Source organism: Amblyomma maculatum, chromosome 7, assembly GCF_055883805.1.
Source record: "Amblyomma maculatum isolate TAMU_Amacu chromosome 7, ASM5588380v1, whole genome shotgun sequence".
Lineage (NCBI taxonomy): Eukaryota > Metazoa > Arthropoda > Arachnida > Ixodida > Ixodidae > Amblyomma > Amblyomma maculatum.
Genome location: NC_139350.1, coordinates 52,602,209 through 52,621,128, shown reverse-complemented (window position 1 = coordinate 52,621,128; position 18,920 = coordinate 52,602,209). Strand labels below are relative to the sequence as shown.

At 45.8% G+C, this 18,920-nt stretch overlaps 2 protein-coding genes across 3 annotated transcripts in view; one reads left to right on the top strand and one right to left on the bottom strand.

The window, feature by feature from the left end:
- LOC146183197 (cyclin-dependent kinase 9-like) overlaps positions 1 to 14,508 on the top strand; it is a 37,096-nt gene extending 22,588 nt beyond the window's left edge. For both annotated transcript variants that reach the window (XM_084609077.1, XM_084609078.1), the window contains one exon: positions 8,658 to 14,508. In XM_084609077.1, the coding sequence (XP_084465203.1) occupies positions 8,658 to 8,936 (279 nt within the window). In that variant the 3' untranslated portion in view covers positions 8,937 to 14,508. The remainder of the gene's footprint in view (positions 1 to 8,657) is intronic.
- A 145-nt stretch (positions 14,509 to 14,653) lies between these two features.
- Positions 14,654 to 18,920, bottom strand: part of Cog6 (conserved oligomeric Golgi complex subunit 6) — a 30,642-nt gene continuing 26,375 nt past the window's right edge. The window contains exon 7 of the mRNA XM_084609076.1: positions 14,654 to 15,125. Within this exon, the coding sequence (XP_084465202.1) occupies positions 14,797 to 15,125 (329 nt within the window). The 3' untranslated portion in view covers positions 14,654 to 14,796. The remainder of the gene's footprint in view (positions 15,126 to 18,920) is intronic.

Sequence of the window (18,920 nt, the reverse complement as noted above, 5' to 3'; positions counted from 1 at the left end):
CATCCTAGATCAAGCTGTTCGAGCCCTTTTTAGGCAAGTGTCATCAGTGACTTTTATCATGTAGGCAAAAGCCAGGACCATCAGCAGTTGTGTGTGTGCCACGCTTGCTTGTTTTCGAGCGTAATTAGCAATATTTCGACAAGTTGTGGTTGGCTGTACCGAGCGGCGCAACAGGGAAAACAGCGTCATTTTCACAAGTTTCTTGCTGTCGAATAAAGTTGAAAGCATTGGGCAGCAGCTATGGAGTGTAGCAACCTCTTTGGCGGCTGACTGCCTTCACGGCTCACGTTGCACTTCTGCGTTGATTGTTGATCAGTTCAGTTGAGGCTTTTAATTCTCTTGATTGCTCTTTGTTTGTGTGATGAATGAGGCAAGAGCAATTGCCTGAGCTCATTTATGTTTGGTCATGCTCTCAAAGATGAGGATGTTCAGGTTTGATATCTGTGTAACTTTAGGTCAAATGATGTTCAGGTTTGATATCTGTGTAACTTTAGGTCAAATGAAGGGGAGCCGCTGTCAGATCCCATTCACCCTCTCTAGTCTGGACGTTTGATCATGCAGAAAAGAACACAAACTGTTGCCAGTCTCCCGCAGCAGTTACATCGAGCCACTGAGGGCAGTGCTGGCGATGCTGCACCTGCCACAAAATACCACGCCAAAAGCCACTCGACACACACAGGCAGAAAAAAGTATGGTATATAGGGTTTAACGCCCCATAGTGACATCGGATATGATGGATGGAAAATAGGCAGAATAATATCGTGCGGAATAAGATGCACACTTGAATAAAAAATTTAAATATATAGCTGAGCAGAGGGAGTGCAATTTTTGCTAGGACCATGAGGAAAATGTCTGTCCTAAAGTCAAGAATGAGAGCATTTCACTCAAAAAGATACTTTCTCATTAACAATGCTCTAAAATATCTTAGGGAACCTCATCGCAAGCATTGCCAATGTTACAATAATGTAGTGATTAGTGTGTTTCGGGCATTTTTTATGCCTAAAACACTGTGCAGAGCTTACCAGTGCTCAGGCTATCCAAAAAACTCCCTCCACTACGGCGTCTCTCATGGTTTGGGATGTTAAATCCAAACTAAACCAAAAAAACTCGTAGAAAGCTTTTGGAGAAAGCTTTGCAGAGAAATCTTGTTTGCATGCAAGACATTTTGAACTGCAGTTAAACTGGGGAAAGTGGCGATTAAGATTTTTAGAATTGTCTACAACCTCACAAAGGTAATTTCTGAACAGGTGTGGACCTGTCAGCACTTTGCCAGGAGCTTGTCCAGTTAGCAGTTCATCAAAGAGGTGGTCATGTGAACTATTGACCACACAGCATTTGCCTCTTACATATATACAGCACTTTTTATTGTTAGACAATTCTTAAAGAGGTGAGTTCATTACACATGTAATAAAAAATGACCACATTTTCCTGAAAGGTGTTTTTAGGTACAGTGTTAGTCTTATTAAGTCTTGTGATGTGCTTATTAAGTCTTTTGTGATGTGATCCCTGTGGGCTACTTAAGTTAATGAAACATCAAGAGGTAGATTTAAGGAATTCATTACGGTTTTAAAAATTGCTGTTTGCTGTGGTGCAAATTACTCGAAAAAAAAAAAATTACGAGCTGTAGTAGGGAGTGAATAGTATGCATATGCATACACACACGCAAAAAAAAAGAGAACTATAGCAAAGCTGTAGCCTATTTAGCTGGTTCAAGGTACCATCACTACACTAGCATGAGCAGTTACATTTACAGTCGAACCCGGATATATCGAACTCGAAGGGGATCACGAAATGGTTCGATATATCGATAATTCGATATACAGAGATCGGCTTGTGACGGCACTTACGATGCGAAAAAACGATACCGTATTTGTCGCGTAATCAACCCACCAGCATAGTGAACCCACCCTCCACTTTTGCACCCGAGAATTTGAAAAAAAAAAAAAAAAATGCGTTAAGGCCACCTCGCTCACATATGCAAGCGATTGAGCGATCTCAGCGACGAGCGGCAGCGATAGAGCAAAAATTTTCAAACTTGTTGGAACTGCGTTCCTCTCACCGCTCGAGCCACCCTGGCAACTCAAAACAAGTTTTCTGTGTCGCAGCGGCGGCAGAAATCGCGCGCATTTTTGGTTGCATGTCGATGGCGTGCGTCACTCCGTTTCGGTCGTCTCATCCACAGCTCATTGGCAGCCCAAGATGCTGGGCAGCGATAACGTCGCTGCGTGTTTATCTTTTGATAGCTCCTGTGGTGGCGGGGAGCGAACTTGGCAGAGTGCCCGTGATGGCTTGATTGCACAAGCCTGGTTCGATTTATCACGCCGCGCTGGGGTGGGCGTCATGATCACAGCAGCTGACCGCGTGCTTTTGCTGATTCATACATGCAAGGATAAACGATAAATAAAATAAACATGCCCGCAAAAAAAAAAAAAAAAAAACCCTGCTGCTGCTTAATGTCCGCAGCCGCCATATCTTACGCTATGCCGCGCGTACAGCACAACGATAAGAAAAGATGACTCTCGCAAAAAAAAAAAAAAAAAAAAAGACGAGCTGCCGCTTCTTAACGTCCGCAGGCGCCATAGCCACGTCAGCTGCCACGCCGCCGCACGCAGAGGGTTCGCAACACACGCTGGAGAAAGCGTCCGACGTCTGTCTGAAAACGGGCTGAACTGGCTTGGCCCATGTGTTGCGCGTGCTGAAGGAGAGAGATAGCTCGGCAAAAGAATGAGCACACCCACGCACATGGCTTGCAAACGTCATGTGTTGGCGCGCGGGAAACGACAACTGCAGATGCGCGCGCCTTTGGGGAATGGGCACGGCACTGTCCAGACCAACCGTCGCCAAACTGATTGAAAACGTCATGCGGCAAACAGCCAAGGGTGATGCGATCGTCTTTGGGGAAGGCACACTTTCCAGTGCATGGTGCGGAGTTCGATATATCGAACGACCGGTGAAATTGAGTTCGATATATGGCGCGGCTTTCCTATACTTTTACATGGGATTTTCAAGGGGATATTTCGTGAGTTCGATATAACCAAAATTCGATATATCCGGGTTCGATATAACCGGGTTCGACTGTATATGCCAAGTAAGATGGTTTTTTTTTTCTTCAGAGAAATTGTTTGCTACCTTATTAAAGCCGCAATGTGAGCAGTCTGTATCAGCGGCACAGAATAGTTCACTAGGGTTACAATCACATCACAGCAGTTTATGCACAGGCTGCTAGTGAAATGATGTTTATGATATTAGATGCACAGTGCATGCATGCTTTTGACAGGCGATTGACACCAGCACTAATGCACAGTGTGCTGCTGTAACATGAGCTTTAGATAGTTGGAAGAGAGATAGTTTTGCTTATGACACTACTAGTATTCGAGGCATATGTATCTCTGGCTTGCTTATTATGTAGCCCCGCCGGAGTGGTTTCGGCGCTCCACTACTGCGGGATCGAATCCAAGCCTCGGCAGCCACTTTTCGATGGAGACAAAAAACAAGGCGCCCGTGTGCTGTGCGTTGTCAGTGCACGTTAAAGAACCCCAGGTGGTCGAAATTCGCAGCCACAGCTGCAACTGTGGGATTCGCAGCCACAACTGCACATGTGCAACTCCTGTCCTTTGCTGTTATAGATCGGCGTACCTTGCCTCGTGCCAGCCAAGCCCTATTGATTCACTTGCTATCTACCGAGGACCAGCTCATTATCTTCTCCGGCTCCCAGGTGTGCCAGCTGAGGACCGGCGATCATCCTGCACCGCACCGTGACTAGGGACCCCCGTCCAACCACGAGAGGTCGCCGCGCCATCAAACCCTATAAAAATCATCGCCTGGCATTCGCAGCCACAACTGCACATGTGTAACTCGTGTCCTTTGCTGTTATAGATTGGTGTACCTTGCTTCGTGCCAGCCAAGCCCTATTGATTCATCTTTGCTATCTACCGAGGACCAGCCCGGCATCTTATCTGGCTCCCAGGTGTGCCAGCTGAGGACCGGCGATCATCCTGCACCGCACCGTGACTAGGGACCCCATCCAACCATGAGAGGTCACCGCACCATCAAACCCTATAAAAATCGCCTGGCATCATCGCCCTGGGACTTGCAGCCACAACTGCACATGTGTAACTCTTGTCCTTTGCTGTTATAGGTAGGCATTTTGTTTCTTTGTTCTTTCAAAGTTCCTGACCACTGTGGCTGCCAATCCCTATTACTGTGTCTTGATATTTGTTTAAATGGGTATTGGGACGTATGTACGTACCATGCTCGCATTGGTTCATTTTTTGCTCTTCGGTCAATTCACTGCTCCTGTAGTGAGCGTTTCATATCAGAATGTGGCCTTCTACGTATGCTGTGCCCTAGACCTTCGTGTATTGCAATGCTCTTACTCTGTGCGGGCGACGTAGAGGCAAACCCAGGCCCTAAGATTGATGATGTACTGTTGCTGCTAAAAGAGTGCCATGCTGAAACCGCTACGTCGTTAAGAGAAATTAATCAGCAAATCAACTCCATAAATGCGCGAGTGTCCACTGTTGAACAATGTCTGATTGGTGTATCGGGGCTCAAAAACGGCCTTGTCACAATGAGCGACTCTGTGCAGGAATGTGAGGTGAACATTAAGAAAACAAACAATGAATTAATTGGTGTGGTAGAGGACATGAACAACCGCATGCGAAGAAATAATTTGATCATCAAAGGCCTTCCTGAAGTCGAACAAGGATATGCTGGATCCAAGCGCATTGTCAAAGAATTTATTGGTACCTATCTCGGTATTCAAGTCGGCGACATTGAAAGAGCCCACTGTTTAGGACAGCGTCGTGCTGATAGTCACCGGCCGATCATTGTTAAATTCCTTAACTTTAAGTCCAAAACCGAAGTTCTAAGTAATGCATTCAAGTTAAAGGCTGTCAAAACACCAAAAGTCTGGTTGGATGAGGATTTTTCTCCTAAAGTTCTTTACAAAAGGAAAAGGCTTCGCGACTTCGCCAAGGAGCAACGCAGTGCAAACGAGCGTTTCAGTGTGCGCTACAACAAACTACACATGAGAGGCGGCATTTATCGCTATGATTCAGCCTCAGACTGTGTTATCCGTATCTCTGCTTCTCATGTGCAAGAACAAACCGCCTCTGATACTGTCACCGATACTTCTGACTCTCAAAACCAAGAGGAAACCACTGACAGCATGTAAAACCACGTACGAAAACAGCCACACCCAATCCGATTTCTCTGCTCTTGGCAAATTTCCGCAGCATATTTCTTAAACTTGATGTTTTAAAAACAATAATTCACACTTGTTCTGCCGATATCCTTGTGGGAACTGAAACTTGGCTTTCTAACATCGTCGCCAGCAGCAAACTAATGTTCCCATTGTCATTTGTACTTTTCCGTCGAGATAGGATCGGGGCTAGAGGAGGAGGAGTGCTCATTGCAGTAAAGGAACAGTTCCAACCATCGCTCATAGATATTGAATCGCCTCTAGAAATAATCTGGGTCTCTGTTCACTTTTCGCACATTCATTGCATCCTTGGTGCTTGCTACCGACCGCCAGACTGCCACTCTAATTTCTCGGAACTGTTCAGTGACGCAATTGACCAAATCTTGATCAAATTTTCGTGCTGTTTTCTAATCATATGCGGCGATTTTAACTATCCAGCCATAGATTGGAGCACCTCATCTAGTAATAGACAGCATGATCGCACAGAAAATCTTCGGTTTCTTCACTGCCTTCACTACCATCACCTTGCCCAGGTAGTCTATAAACCAACTCGCGGAAATTACATATTAGACCTCATCCTGACAAACAGTCCGGACCTTGCATGTACTCAAATCATGGAAGAAATCAGCGATCACAGAGCCATTCATTGCTCATTGTCTCTACCTCGCAATAAAAAGACAAAAATAAAAAAACAAATACTGAACTATGCGCGCGCAGATACCGAAAGAATAAATATCATGTTAGATAATTTTTTAACTGAGTTTCACTCCTGCTTCGCGAGTCGTTCAACTAATGAAAACTGGTGCTTATTTCGTGATCAGCTGAAATATATAGAAGACTCATGTGTGCCCAAATAAACAGTGTGTGCCCAAAATAAACATCTCGTAAAAGCGACCCATGGTTCTCTCGGGATGTTGGAAGGCACCTAAACAAGAAGAGAGTGTATAGAAAAGCTAGTCGGTCAAATGCCCATGAAGATTGGCAGAAATACAAGGAAATTTCCAGGCTTGCTGAAAAAACAGTTGCTGATGCGAAAAAGAAATATTTTAACTCCCGAATCTTTTAAAAACAGATCCTAAGAAGTTCTGGAACATGGTAAATTCTAAGCAAAATCAGTCGATTCCAGCCATGACAGATACAGATGGCAACGTACTACTACCAGAAGAGTGCGCAGAACACTTCAACAAGCACTTTGCCAGCGTACTCACACAAGAGCATCCAGTCTCCGATTCCCTTAGGCTCCCCAGGCTAAGCATTCCGTTTGCATACCCGTCAATTATAATCACCGCACATAGCGTGAAATCCGCTATAGACCGTCTACCGTTGAAGACTAGCCCATGGCCCAATGGCGCGAGCGCTAAACTTTTAAACCTAACAAGCGAGTTTTCAGCTGTTATACTTTCTCTTATATTTCAGCAATCAATTGATTCCGGATGTGTGCCTGATGATTGGAAATTAGCATATGTTCTACCAATACCTAAATCTGGCGATAATACAGTTTTCAGCATCTACTGGCCCATTTCGCTAACTTCAGTCAGTTGTAAACTGCTCGAGCACATTTTTTACACCCACATGATGGCCCACCTGAATCAAAATAATTTTCTGATAAACAATCAGCATGAAAGCTTCCCTCCGAAGCTTTCATGCCAGACACAACTTTACGAACTAGTAACAGACATTCACACTTCATTGCATCTGATTCATTATGTGGATGGTATCTTCATCGATTTTTCAAAGCTTTTGACCGTGTACCTCACAAACGATTACTAATGAAAATATGCAATCTGGAGGTAGATAATAAAACTAAGATGGCTTGAAGCATTCTTCACCAATCGTCTTCAGGCAGTTAAACTGAACGGTACTATTTCCAGTCCAGCACCACTCAGGTCTGGGGTCTCTCAAGGTTCGGTAATAGGCCCGCTTTTCTTAATATACATTAATGATATAACTGATAATATTACTTCTACAGTTTGGCTTTTTGCCGATGATTGTATAACCTACAGAGATATAAGCAGCCCTAACGACATAATTACTTTGCAATCTGACCTAGACATGCTAACAGAATGGTGCTGCAAATGGCAGATGCAAATTAATGCAGAAAAGACTAAACGTATAAAGTTTTCCATAGGTTCAAAGTCTTCTCCCATTATTTACATGGTTTAATAGACTCGGTCTCCTCGATTAAATACCTCGGCGTCTACCTAAATTCTACATTAAGATGAACTGACCACATAGAGCAAATTACGTCTAAAGCACAAAAGAAACTTGATTTTCTTAAGCGTCGCTTATATCTCGCCGACAGGGATGCTAGACTTGAAGCTTATAATTTCCTTGTACGTCCTTCTCTGGAATATGCATCAATAATTTGGCACCCTTATCAAATCTCCCTAACATTCTTGAATCCGTCCAAAATAAAGCTGCTCCATTCATCTTATCATCCTATTCAGGATATCAAAGCGTTTCATCACTGAAGGAAACACTAACATGCCATTCCTATCAGTGCGCAGAAAAATCACCAGTTTATTGTATTTTCATACACTTTATCATAGTATCGTATTTTTGCACCCCCTCATAAGTCACATTGTGTTGATCATGACCATAAAGGTAACCCCATTTTTTCCCGTAAGGTAAAAGTACAAACATTCACCATTAATTTTATCAATAAAAGAAGAATGAACTGCCACCCAGAATCGTCACGATAACAGAATCATCTTTATTTCAGTCAGCATTGCAAACCTACCTTGAATCATTACACTTTCGGTAAATATATTGGACCACTCTGCCATCTCTTTTCTTACTGCTGTTTTCTTTTTTTTTCATGAATTTTCGCCGCGATTGCATTATACTTAATTTCAAGGATATAATGCTATGTTATCTCTGGGTGTGTTGTTTATGAGTGCTACTTCACCATCACCATTGCTAGTTCTTTTTTGTTGTTTGTTTAACAAAGAATTGTATACTGGCTTATGTCCCCCTTATGTAATGCCTCCAGCGGGCCTTTAGGGTATCTGAATAAATAAATAAATTTCCGGAGTCCTCCACTACGGCACCTCTCAGCCAGAGTTGCTTTGGGAGATTAAATTCCACCAACCTACTATGTAGTGTTTTATGGAGTGTCATGCTTCTGTATTGATTGTGCAAAAAGTTAGCTGGGGAACAGGTATCCTTGGTTTTGAAGAGAGCCCATGTGCTGCTGTGGGCAGCAAATGTGATAAGCTGGGGTAAATCCCGTTTGCGTACCACTGAAGCCAAGCCTTTCATAGTGCAACATGTTTTTTTGTCAACCAATATGAAGCAGCTTTATTTGCCACACTACTTTCGTGGTTTGGTATTAGTTTACCTCAAAGGATAGCATGCACTCTCTCTGCAGAGGGGCCTCAAATTACATTGCTCAAAACAATGCAGTGTGACGGTTATGATGGGTCACTTTGGTCACTGAGCATGTTGCATGCAGGCGTACGTGAAGGACCCGTATGCACTGGACCTGCTGGACAAGTTGCTACACCTGGATCCAAGCAAGCGGTTTGACAGTGACAATGCACTCAACCACGACTTCTTCTGGACGGACCCCATGCCTTGCGACCTGGCCAAGATGCTGTCACAGCATACACAATCCATGTTTGAGTACCTGGCACCGCCGAGACGCCGAGTGATGCAACAGCAGCCACCACAGGGTCCCCATCACGCACCGAAGGCACCCTCTGATGGGCAGTATCACGATCGTGTCTTCTGACCCGAGCCCAGCTGCTTTGCCTAGTGTCATCTTCAGGGGTTGGTTACAGCTCAGGTGTGGCTGAGCATCCGTACCTCTCCGATGCCTGCTGGTGCGCCCATGCACCTGTCTTGCCTCATACCTGGAACTCATGAACATCCACTATCGCCACCTGCCCCTTCGGCCTGGAGTAAAACTCCGACCGTGGGAAGAGTCCATTAAGAACATGGAACACAATTGCATTTGCAGTTATTGGACCATTTGAGGGCACTGTAAGTGCATTGCGTTGTGTGTGTGGAAAGTGTGACATTCGGGATGTGTGGTTTTGTTCTCTCTGCTGATGGTTGAGGCATGTGGTGCTTCTAAAGCCTTAGCAGAATTGCAGTGTGGAAACAGCCTATGGTTGTATCGCACATTTTGTAGCTCTGTTTGGTTGTTCCTCGCACATTTTTTACCTCTTTTTATGGCATTGTTTGTGAACCAGGACTGCATTGTATTCTGGAGGGTCTTGTGGTTTTCTTTTTCTCTCTGCTGGATTACGCACAGTTAAGGATCGCCTCTGCTGAGAACTCTTGTTGTAGTCCTGTGAGCACACCATGTCATTAAAGGCACCAAGTATTATTTCTCTATCAGGTGGCGTGTCTGCAGAGGTGATTTGTCAAAGAGCGTCGTTTAACTTGGGTAGGCTCTCGGACACCTGCTATGCCACAGCCGACCACCTAAGCATTGCCACTGTCACCAGTATCAAATGTCATCTGCAGTTCACATGGCGCAGCTTATTCACCTTTGGGTTCTCACTTAAGTCTAACCTCTTTAACGGATGAGGGAGCCTTTGTTTAGCCGTTGCTGGCTGGAGATGCTTTACAGCGCAAGACCATACGCGCTGCCATATTTGTTCATATGACCATTCCACCATAGCCGGCCTTTAAGCGGCCTTTTGGTTTCGGCAGCCCCTGTAGGAGTGTTATCTTTTCAACCAGTTTCCTCTCTAACGCTCTTTGTAGACAAACCAGTTTCCTCTCTAACGCTCTTTGTAGACAAAGAGTTCACTGTCAAACTGAATAGATTACTAGCGGAGCATGGCTTGAAACCTTGCTTTTTCAAATACTTGCCTAAAGGATGCAAGCATATTCAGGCCACGTTGATGCACATGTATTAAGAATGTGCACAATATCTACTACTGAATTCAGATGCGATATTTTTTACCTCCTGTAAACATTCTGGCTGCTCATAGGCCACGTCAGGCACTCTGCGGTTTTTGCCTGCACTCGAGCGAAAATAAAGGCTAGAAACTGTGCCGAAGTCAGAATCCGCAAGCGTAGCAAGTTGGAACGAGTGGATGATAGTGATGATGAAATTGTTTATTGTGGTGATGAAATTGTTTATTGAAAGCCACATTGGCTTAGTTAAGGGAAGGCTGATCGGATCCTTAGTCCGGGATTATCATCATCATCAGCCTGACTATACTCACTGCAGGGCGAAGACCTCTCCCATATTTCTCCAATTAACCCGGTTCTGTGCTAGCTGCATCCACTTGTACCCTGCGGACTTCTTAACCTCGTCCGCCCACCTAACTTTCTGCCGCCCCCTGCTACGCTTTCCTTCCCTCTGAATCCAGTTTGTTACCCTAAGTGACCATCGGTTATCCTCTTTTCGCACTACATGTCCTGCCCATGCCCATTTTTTTCTTGATTTCCACTATGTCATCAACTTGAGTTATTTCTCTGACCCACTCTGCATGCTTCCTATCTCTTAATATTACCCATATCATTTTTCGTTCCATAGCCCTCTGGGTTGTCCTCAACTTAACTGGGATACCATTGTTACAAGCCACTGCCCGTGCTCTTTCGACGAGGGCTCATTGTTCCTGGAGGTCCGAGCTGGACAGGGCTGCCTCCCAGCCTTCCCACGTTGGCTGATTGTGTCAATACCGGTATTTTGTTGACAAGCCCATACCATATGGCATAGTTTGCCTTCTGGCCACAAAATATATGATATATATTATATATATATATTATATATATATATTATATTATGATCAATTATCATGATGCATTAGTTTGATAAACGCAGCAATTATTACATGTATTGCATCAGTGCTTATCTAAAGCAAGCAGGTTCACTGGCACACACATACTGGCCTTCCATCTGTGCATAGTGAATTTATTACGAATTCATGCCACATTAAGACCCCGCAAAAATAATGCGACAGCAGCACAAAGATGCAATAGATAACTCGTGTGAAACATGAAGGTGGTTCTCTCATTTGCACAGCTATTGCCAGCGTTGAACTAAGCTGGTGTGTGGGGTCCTTGACAGTCTTTTTCCCTACAATTCACAGGCATTATGTCCTCCTAGAAAGAAATGTGGATTCGCAATACACAGAGAAAAATGACTGCCTAGGCCATGATGTGCACCATATGCAGAAAGTCTTCCATTTTTCCGCCAATTAGCCACAAGATCATTAGCTCGACTTCCCCTCTACAGGACAGATGACATCCGCACCAAAGCAGCAGTGTTTAAAAGTCAGTTGTCAGGCTTGCTCAAGCTACGCAGCAGCAATTTGCACTGTGCTCCTATATGTTTTGAAGGCCAGGAATGACTGCTGTTCTAGTGGCGTCACCTATCAGGGAGAGTAGAACTGCACTCTTGAGAGCAGTCTATACTCTGTCTCGGAAGCTGTTTGTAGCACTACGAAAGGCAGGGGTGACCTAGCCCAATCAGGATTATGCGCACTATAATGGGCAATTGCACTCTTAAGCGGCTGTCGCAACACTAAGAGCACAATTATCGGAGTGTGCAGGTGTGAGAGGCTATAACGTGAATGTCTATAACCCTAATTGGGCAAGGTTCGCCCCTGCCTTTCACAGTGCTGCAAACAGTTTAGCTTTCACAGGCCACTGGCCAAGGCAAACAAAGCCACTGGATAGATAAGATAAATGCACTGTGGTACCCGGCTGGTCCCTCTCGCTTCTCCGTTAAGGGAGTGGAGCCGGAGTTTTTGCTGGTGTCACAGATTCCCCCGCCCCCCTGCGATCTTTCCCCTGTGAATCCCACTGCGGCCTCACAGTGAAGTACGTCTTTGACGAGAATTCCTTTTGCACTAACTGCCCAGAATTCTGCAAGAGCACACAAGCTCAAAGCTGAGAACGCACGCGGAGAATGCGTACCGATGCAGAGACGCTCACGTTCGCGATTAGGGCCGCGCAGCTTTGTTACATCTGTGTGCTGCGTGTTCTAACAGACTGTGTCATAGTGGTACCTTTGAACTGCTCCATTGATCTCACTTGTACAGGCCACTGTTCATTAACAAATGCTAATGCAAGAGTCCATGATGTCCCCGGTGCTTCGTTAGTTAAAATGAAAATGAAGCTCCATGTATCCTGCCTGGTACTATGGGCAGAATTGTGGAAGGCTGTCTTTCAGATGTGGCCTGGGTTGTCTCTGTGCATGTCAAAAAAGGGCACTGAAAAGGGAGTCCACTGATGGCAAGAAAAACTGACAGTACTTATGTTGCATTGCCTGCTATCATGCTGTAGTTCCGTTAAGTGTTAGCTAATACAGCTCATTCTGCCGAAAAGGCGTCATTTTCTGCGCAGTTGCTTGTGTGTGCAAGCTGCCAGAAAAATTATACGAATAGGTATGCACTGCGATAGTTACAGTCAGCACTGCGCGTCAAATAATCGGAGGCTGCGTAAAAGAAATATGTTAATTTGTGGTTCTGGTGATTGATGATTAATTGGTGTGTGATAAGCTATGAAATCATTGTAATTGATGAAATGAGAAAAAAAACTAAGATGGGGTTCAGATTTAAACGATCTGAAAGTTGGACTCTGTGACATCAGCTAGCGCAATCAATAGTTCGCCAAGAAATGTGGTGCTTATATGCCAGATTTGCTTTTCTTGTGTCCTGCAATCTTTTGTCCCTAGTATGCCTTTCTTATAAACCAGATTAGAATCTTGGGTCAAGTGCAGTTGTTACGTCAAATTTCAGAATAATGCTGCCTTGAGGAATGCTAGCAATAGCTTTTAGATGAGAAAAGCACGACTGTGATTGTTTTGCATTCCCATCAATGCTTTAGTGAGTGCATGCTGTCGGGAGCATCAAAGCAGATGATAAGGGCCTCCCCAGCATCCTTCACAGTGTGACGTGAAAATGGTGGTGCTTTCTCGCAGCAGCCCGTGTCTCGAGGTGAGCGCTTCATTTTCGGAGCAGTGAAAAAACCACGTGGATGGAAGCGTGGTAAACGTCCAGTACTGCCAATGAGCATCCAAAGTGCCGCGCAGCTGCGATCGGTTAGCTAGCTGATATATGGCCGATAGCGGCCGTATGGTCCCTGGAAACCAGTAGTTTAGTGCTCCAGACTAGAAGCATTGATAATCAAAGTTGTTCACCACAGGAGCGAAGCTCATAAAACCGAAACTAAGTAGCCTGCCTGCTCATCAGAGACGCGGCCATTCTTCACACTTTCTATTGCGCGAATGTTAGAGGTGGCAGTCAGCTCTACAACATACAGCTCAGGTTTAAAGTGCTATTTTGTTTTTTAATTCAAGCACAGTGAAAAGAGTAAACAGGTTGCCGATATACTGATTGTCTAGCGTCGACTATTCTGATGATTGCTTTCAACGTGTTTGGACGCAGCCTAATCTGCAAGACCTGTAGCACCTGTCACAACATGGCCTACCGCCCATACTTGGACGCAGCCAGACCAGTGCAAGACCCGTAGAGAGTCTGATGCATAGCCTTACAGAGGTGTTGGCTGCGACCACGCTATCAGGAAGGCTTATCTGTATTTTCAAATTAACATTCATTGCAATATTGAGCATTTAGTTGCAATTTTTGGAGGTCATGCGGAAGAGAGAGCAGGCAGCTGCCAACCCTCCAGTGACGCCTGCTATCGCATCGGTCATAGCGCTGGTTTGGTGTTATCCATTTCTCCTTAGTTTTACCTTTTCTCCTAGTTTTGGTGGTGTGCAAAGTTGTGACTATGCCGCCCATGGCGTGGGTGTTTGTGACCACGGGCGTCGGGCCGCCCAGACCAACATCCAGATGAAGCGGCACGTAGTTCGAATTATCTATGGCGGAATTGATGAATGTTGGTCAGTCCCGCCATGGAAAATAAAGTAAAATCATCACTTTTCCATCATATTGTCATGCCTGCAAATGTCCGTGACGGTAATATCAAGAAATAATATATGGCTGCTAATATATTATTTTGCAAAAGAAGCTCAATTTTTTTTTTTTTCGTGAAATCATGGAAACTATAGTAGGATACAACTTAAAAACAGCAATTGCTCTAGGCCATGGTACACAGTGTGTGTATTAGTCCAATGAAAAATGAACAGTGTTCGATATTTGATTATAGCTAACAAGCCACATACACCTAAATCCTTGAGCTTCATATGTGGGTAACAGGAAAAGCTTTAGCAGCAGACACTGTCACGCAGGAATTGCGTGTGGGAGCTACTCCAGACTTGAGTTGTATCAGATTGTAGCGGTCCGTCTATGTCATGCTTAGTTCTTCTCTCCCTTCGTGAAAATTGATAGACTGAGCATGATTGATAACTATTTTGGTTTTACTTATTTTTATTTTTTACATGCCTGCATGTGATCATCTTGTCCTCGTTGGTTCCTTTCTATTTTATGATCAGTGCCCAAGTTTGTTGCCCCGCCTAACAACACATGCTAGTGAAAACACTTCTGCGACCTGGAGCATATGCTGTGAGAGTAAATAAAATATATTACTCTGATCTTTATGCAGTGGTGAAGCACTGTACACTGGTGCAGCAAGTTTCTCAAAAAGCGGTTTCCTTGATGTCTTTTGTAAGCTCCCCTGTCTGTGTACCAGTGGGACGAAGGCACACACACACAGGAGCACATTTATGCCTTCTCCTCCTGTGGTTGGTCGAGAGGCGGCAAGAGTAGCGCCTGGCGCAGAGCGGCCGGTGTCGTGGTCAGTCCTTCAGCTCGTCCGTACAGCTGCGCATAGCGGTGCCACAGTGCCTCCAGGGCAGCACGGCGCACTGCCTGCTGCCTCTGGCGGCCCACCAGCAGTGCCAGTGGTGGCAGTGCTCCCCACGTGTCTGGCTGTGTGCACAGCTCAGCCAGGCCTTGGCTGAGGGCCTGCACCGTGAGCGGCTCCAGCACACCGTGGGATGGATCCAGTGCACCACCCAGCCGGCTCACAAAGTACTCCAGCTGCTCTTCCACTGCAAAGTAACAGTGCACTCAGCTCATCAGGAGACGTCACTATCAAGAACCAAGTCTTAAATGCTAAGCCACTCTCTCACCAAATCCTTTACGGGGCTACACAGGTGGTGCGTTACTTCGAACAGGGCCACTTAAAGGTTGCAGGTCGTAGCCAGCAGCTCATAGGCATTCATCTGTTCATCTGCCTACCTCTGACACTAGTTATCCTCAGCCTGACTATGCCCACTTTCTACATCCCTGTCCTGCGTCGACCGTGGCCACCTTATCACTGTAATCTTATTTACCTCACCCACCCACCAAATTCTACGTACCCTGCTACGTGCCTTGCCATTTTCCCAAAGCAAGGGTTTTAAATCTTTGAAGGAGCAGAGATACCACATTTTAGCTTTGTGTTCTGGGTTTAGAATGATGCGCAATTCACTGGAAAACATGGAGAGCCACATGGACTGCTCAAGCAGGCAGTAAATTGCAATCATAATTGCAATCTTTTTTTGGTTTCAGTTTCAACCCCTGAATGAGAGCTGTGACCATCGCAGACTAGCGTGGATCTCAGCCATGGTAGCCACTTTTCAATGGAGGTGAAAAGCAAGGTGCCCATTTGCTGTGTGATGTCGGTGCATGTTAAAGAAACCCCAGGTGATCGAAATTTCCGGAGCCCTCTCCTACAGCATCTCTCATAGCCCAAGCCGCTTTGCGATGTTACACTCGTAAACCTATTAAATTATGCTCACAATGGGTGGGCGAAAACAAATTTTACAATAGCACATTTGCTTCTTTTCATTGCTGCAATTTATGGAAAAGCATCTGTTTTTATTCTGAACTACCTATACTGACCTGAACCGATACTTGAGGGTATAGAAAAATATTTGATACAATTCACAACCAATTTTCTGTATTAGCTTTACATCCAAAAAAGTAATACAGCAGACTCCCCTTTAAAATGAACTTCAGCACACCATGAACATAGTCTTATCAGAGATGCTTGCAGAAATGACATGCCAGCATGTAGAGTGCGTCTAAATACCCCTTTAACTCTTTCCCTACCGCGCCCATTGAGCATCGTTAGCCTGCTAGCAATGAGTTTGCGGGCCAATTTTGAACCCTTCCACGTCGCTCACAGACATGCTATAATATCTTGTTTGTAGTCGGATAACAGAAGTTTCCATTTTGATGCTGTTATATTTTTCCCGCGAAGTGGCTATTTTTCAGCACGCTCCGAACACGCGGAAATGTCTCAGTCACATGCGAGAATGGCGAAATCCGTGTCAATGTGCTTCGAAACTACGCAAATCTGGAAACTATGTATTACCTACGGTCGATTTTATTGATGACCCAAGCAGAAGCGACTCTGAAGATACTGCCAATTGTTAGAATTCAGTTCCGACCCCGCTGACGACGGAAACCAGTCTGGAACACCGGCGGCCACACTCCGGCCCGCTAACGATGACTTCGTGCGCAAACTTTTGGTCATTTTTGTGTCACTCACGAGCACGATATGCCATCTAGCGTGTACTCGGATAACTGATGCTTAGATTTTATTGCTATTGTAAAGAAGAGGTTCCTATTAAGTGGACAGATCACCGAGAAGGAGGAAGAGAAAGTGATTTTGTGGGCCAGCTGACTGCAAGTTAGGCCACCCCTGCCCCGGTCCTGCTCACTACCAGTGCCCGCTACCAGTGCCTGCTACCAGTGCCTGGATCCCCGCTTAACATTTGGTGGAGGTCGTGGGATTTCTCTTCCTCCTTCTCGGTGATCTCCGGCTCCGTCTTGTCTTCCTTGTCCATCGACGACATGCCATCAGAACAGCGCAAGGATCCGTGGCTTACATCACTAATCAATCTTCTTACGAACTCGTCACTTTCATCGGCTCCTCGCGCCCTTTGTCGTCAAGCGCAGCATTTCGCCCTTCGTGACAGTCTTCTCTATCGACACAATTATATGCCAGATGGCCGTAAGTGGCTGCTCGTCGTATCTCGCCACCTCCGAAGTGATATATGCGCATCTTACCATAACGATCTGCAGTGTGGCCATGTGAGTGTATTTAAGACTTATGAACGGTTGCGACAGCGCTTTTACTGGTGCTGTATGTATACCTTCATCAGTGAGTATGTACGTTCGTGCATCGATTGCCAACATCGCAAGCCGCCTCCTCTCCATCAGCCGGCTCCACTACAGCACCTTCCGTGCCCATACCGACCATTCGATCGTGTTGCATCGATTTGTATGGACCTCTGCCGTACACACCTGCAGGAAATCGTTGGATAATCATGGCCGTCATCACCTTACTCGCTATGCGGAGACAGCAGCACTTCAGGATGCTACCGAACCCACTGTCGCGTCCTTTCTTCATCACTTCATCCTGCGGCACGGTGCCCCCCACCAACTTCCAAGTGATTGAGTCAAATCTTTCCTATCAGAGGTTGTTGAAGCGCTCCTACGCGAATGTCAAACCATCCACCGGACAGCCAGCGCGTACCACCCTCAAACCAACGGACTGACAGAGTGCTTCAATCGCACACTAGGTGACATGATGTCCAAGTACATCACCTCCGATCACTCCGATTGGGCAAGATTCTCCCATTTATAACCTATGCCTACAACACTGCCGTTCAAGCAACTACCGGATTCTTGCCATTTTTTCTGCTGTACGGGCGTGAATCTTCGTCTCCACTCGACACCATCCTTCCCTACTGTCTTGATATCTCAGAGTATACATCGCTTTCAGCAGCTGCCAGGCATGCTGAAGAATGTTGCAAACTGGCTCGCTCACTCACTTCGGACGAGCAAGCCCAGAAACAAGCGCACAACGACAGCAGCCACTCTGTCCACCAATTTTCTCCCGGTTCTTACGTGTGGCTCTGGGTCCCATCAACACCACCCGGTCTGACCAGCAAGTTTATTTCCAAGTACCACGGACCCTACCTAGTGCTCAAACAGACTTCTCCCGTGAATTACCTAGTTGAACCGCTAGCCGCATCCACTGACCTTCGCCGCCGTGGGCGTGAGATTGTTCACATCGACCGTTTGAAGCCTTACTACGATCCCGCATTCCTTTAGTCTCCTTGAGTCGCCAGGATGGCTCCTCTTTTCTGCGGGGGCCAGATTGCAAAGAAGAGGTTCCTATTAAGTGGGCAAATCACCGAGAAGGAGGAAGAGAAAGTGATTTTGCGGGCCAGCTGACTGCAATTAGGCCGCCCCTGCTCCGGTCCTGCTCGCTACCAGTGCCTGGATCCCCGCTTAACACTGTTTACATTTCCCCCCGCTCCGAGCACGCAGCAGCGTCGGAGTCGCATGTGGGAATGGCGGCATCAGCTTCGAAGACGCGCGCTTTGAAACGTCGAGCATTTGACGAGTCCGAAGTGTCAACAACCAATTTTATTGATGACCCAAGCAGCAGTGACTCTGAAGATGCTGCCTTATCGTCAGAATTCAGTTTTGACCCCGATGACGATGGAAACCAGCCCGGAACATCGGCGGCCACACTTAGTTGGCCTGTTTTTCATGCGTCTAGGACCGCTCTGGATTAGTTCACTATATTCTGTTTGTGTTGCTGGTGTCATTTATCTCATTTCCAGGGTGTCAACACCATTTGGGCACGATATCTTGCCTCCCGCAAAACAGGGAGTGGCGTTCTGCCCAAGAAGGGAACTGCGCATTCGTTTCGGCATGGCGCTCTGCAGCGGCCCTCGTTGATTGATCATTATGCATCAAGAACACTATTCAATACTGAACTTTTATTTTTTCACAAGGAGTGGCCAATATAATGCTCTGCATTTTGTATATCTAGAAATATT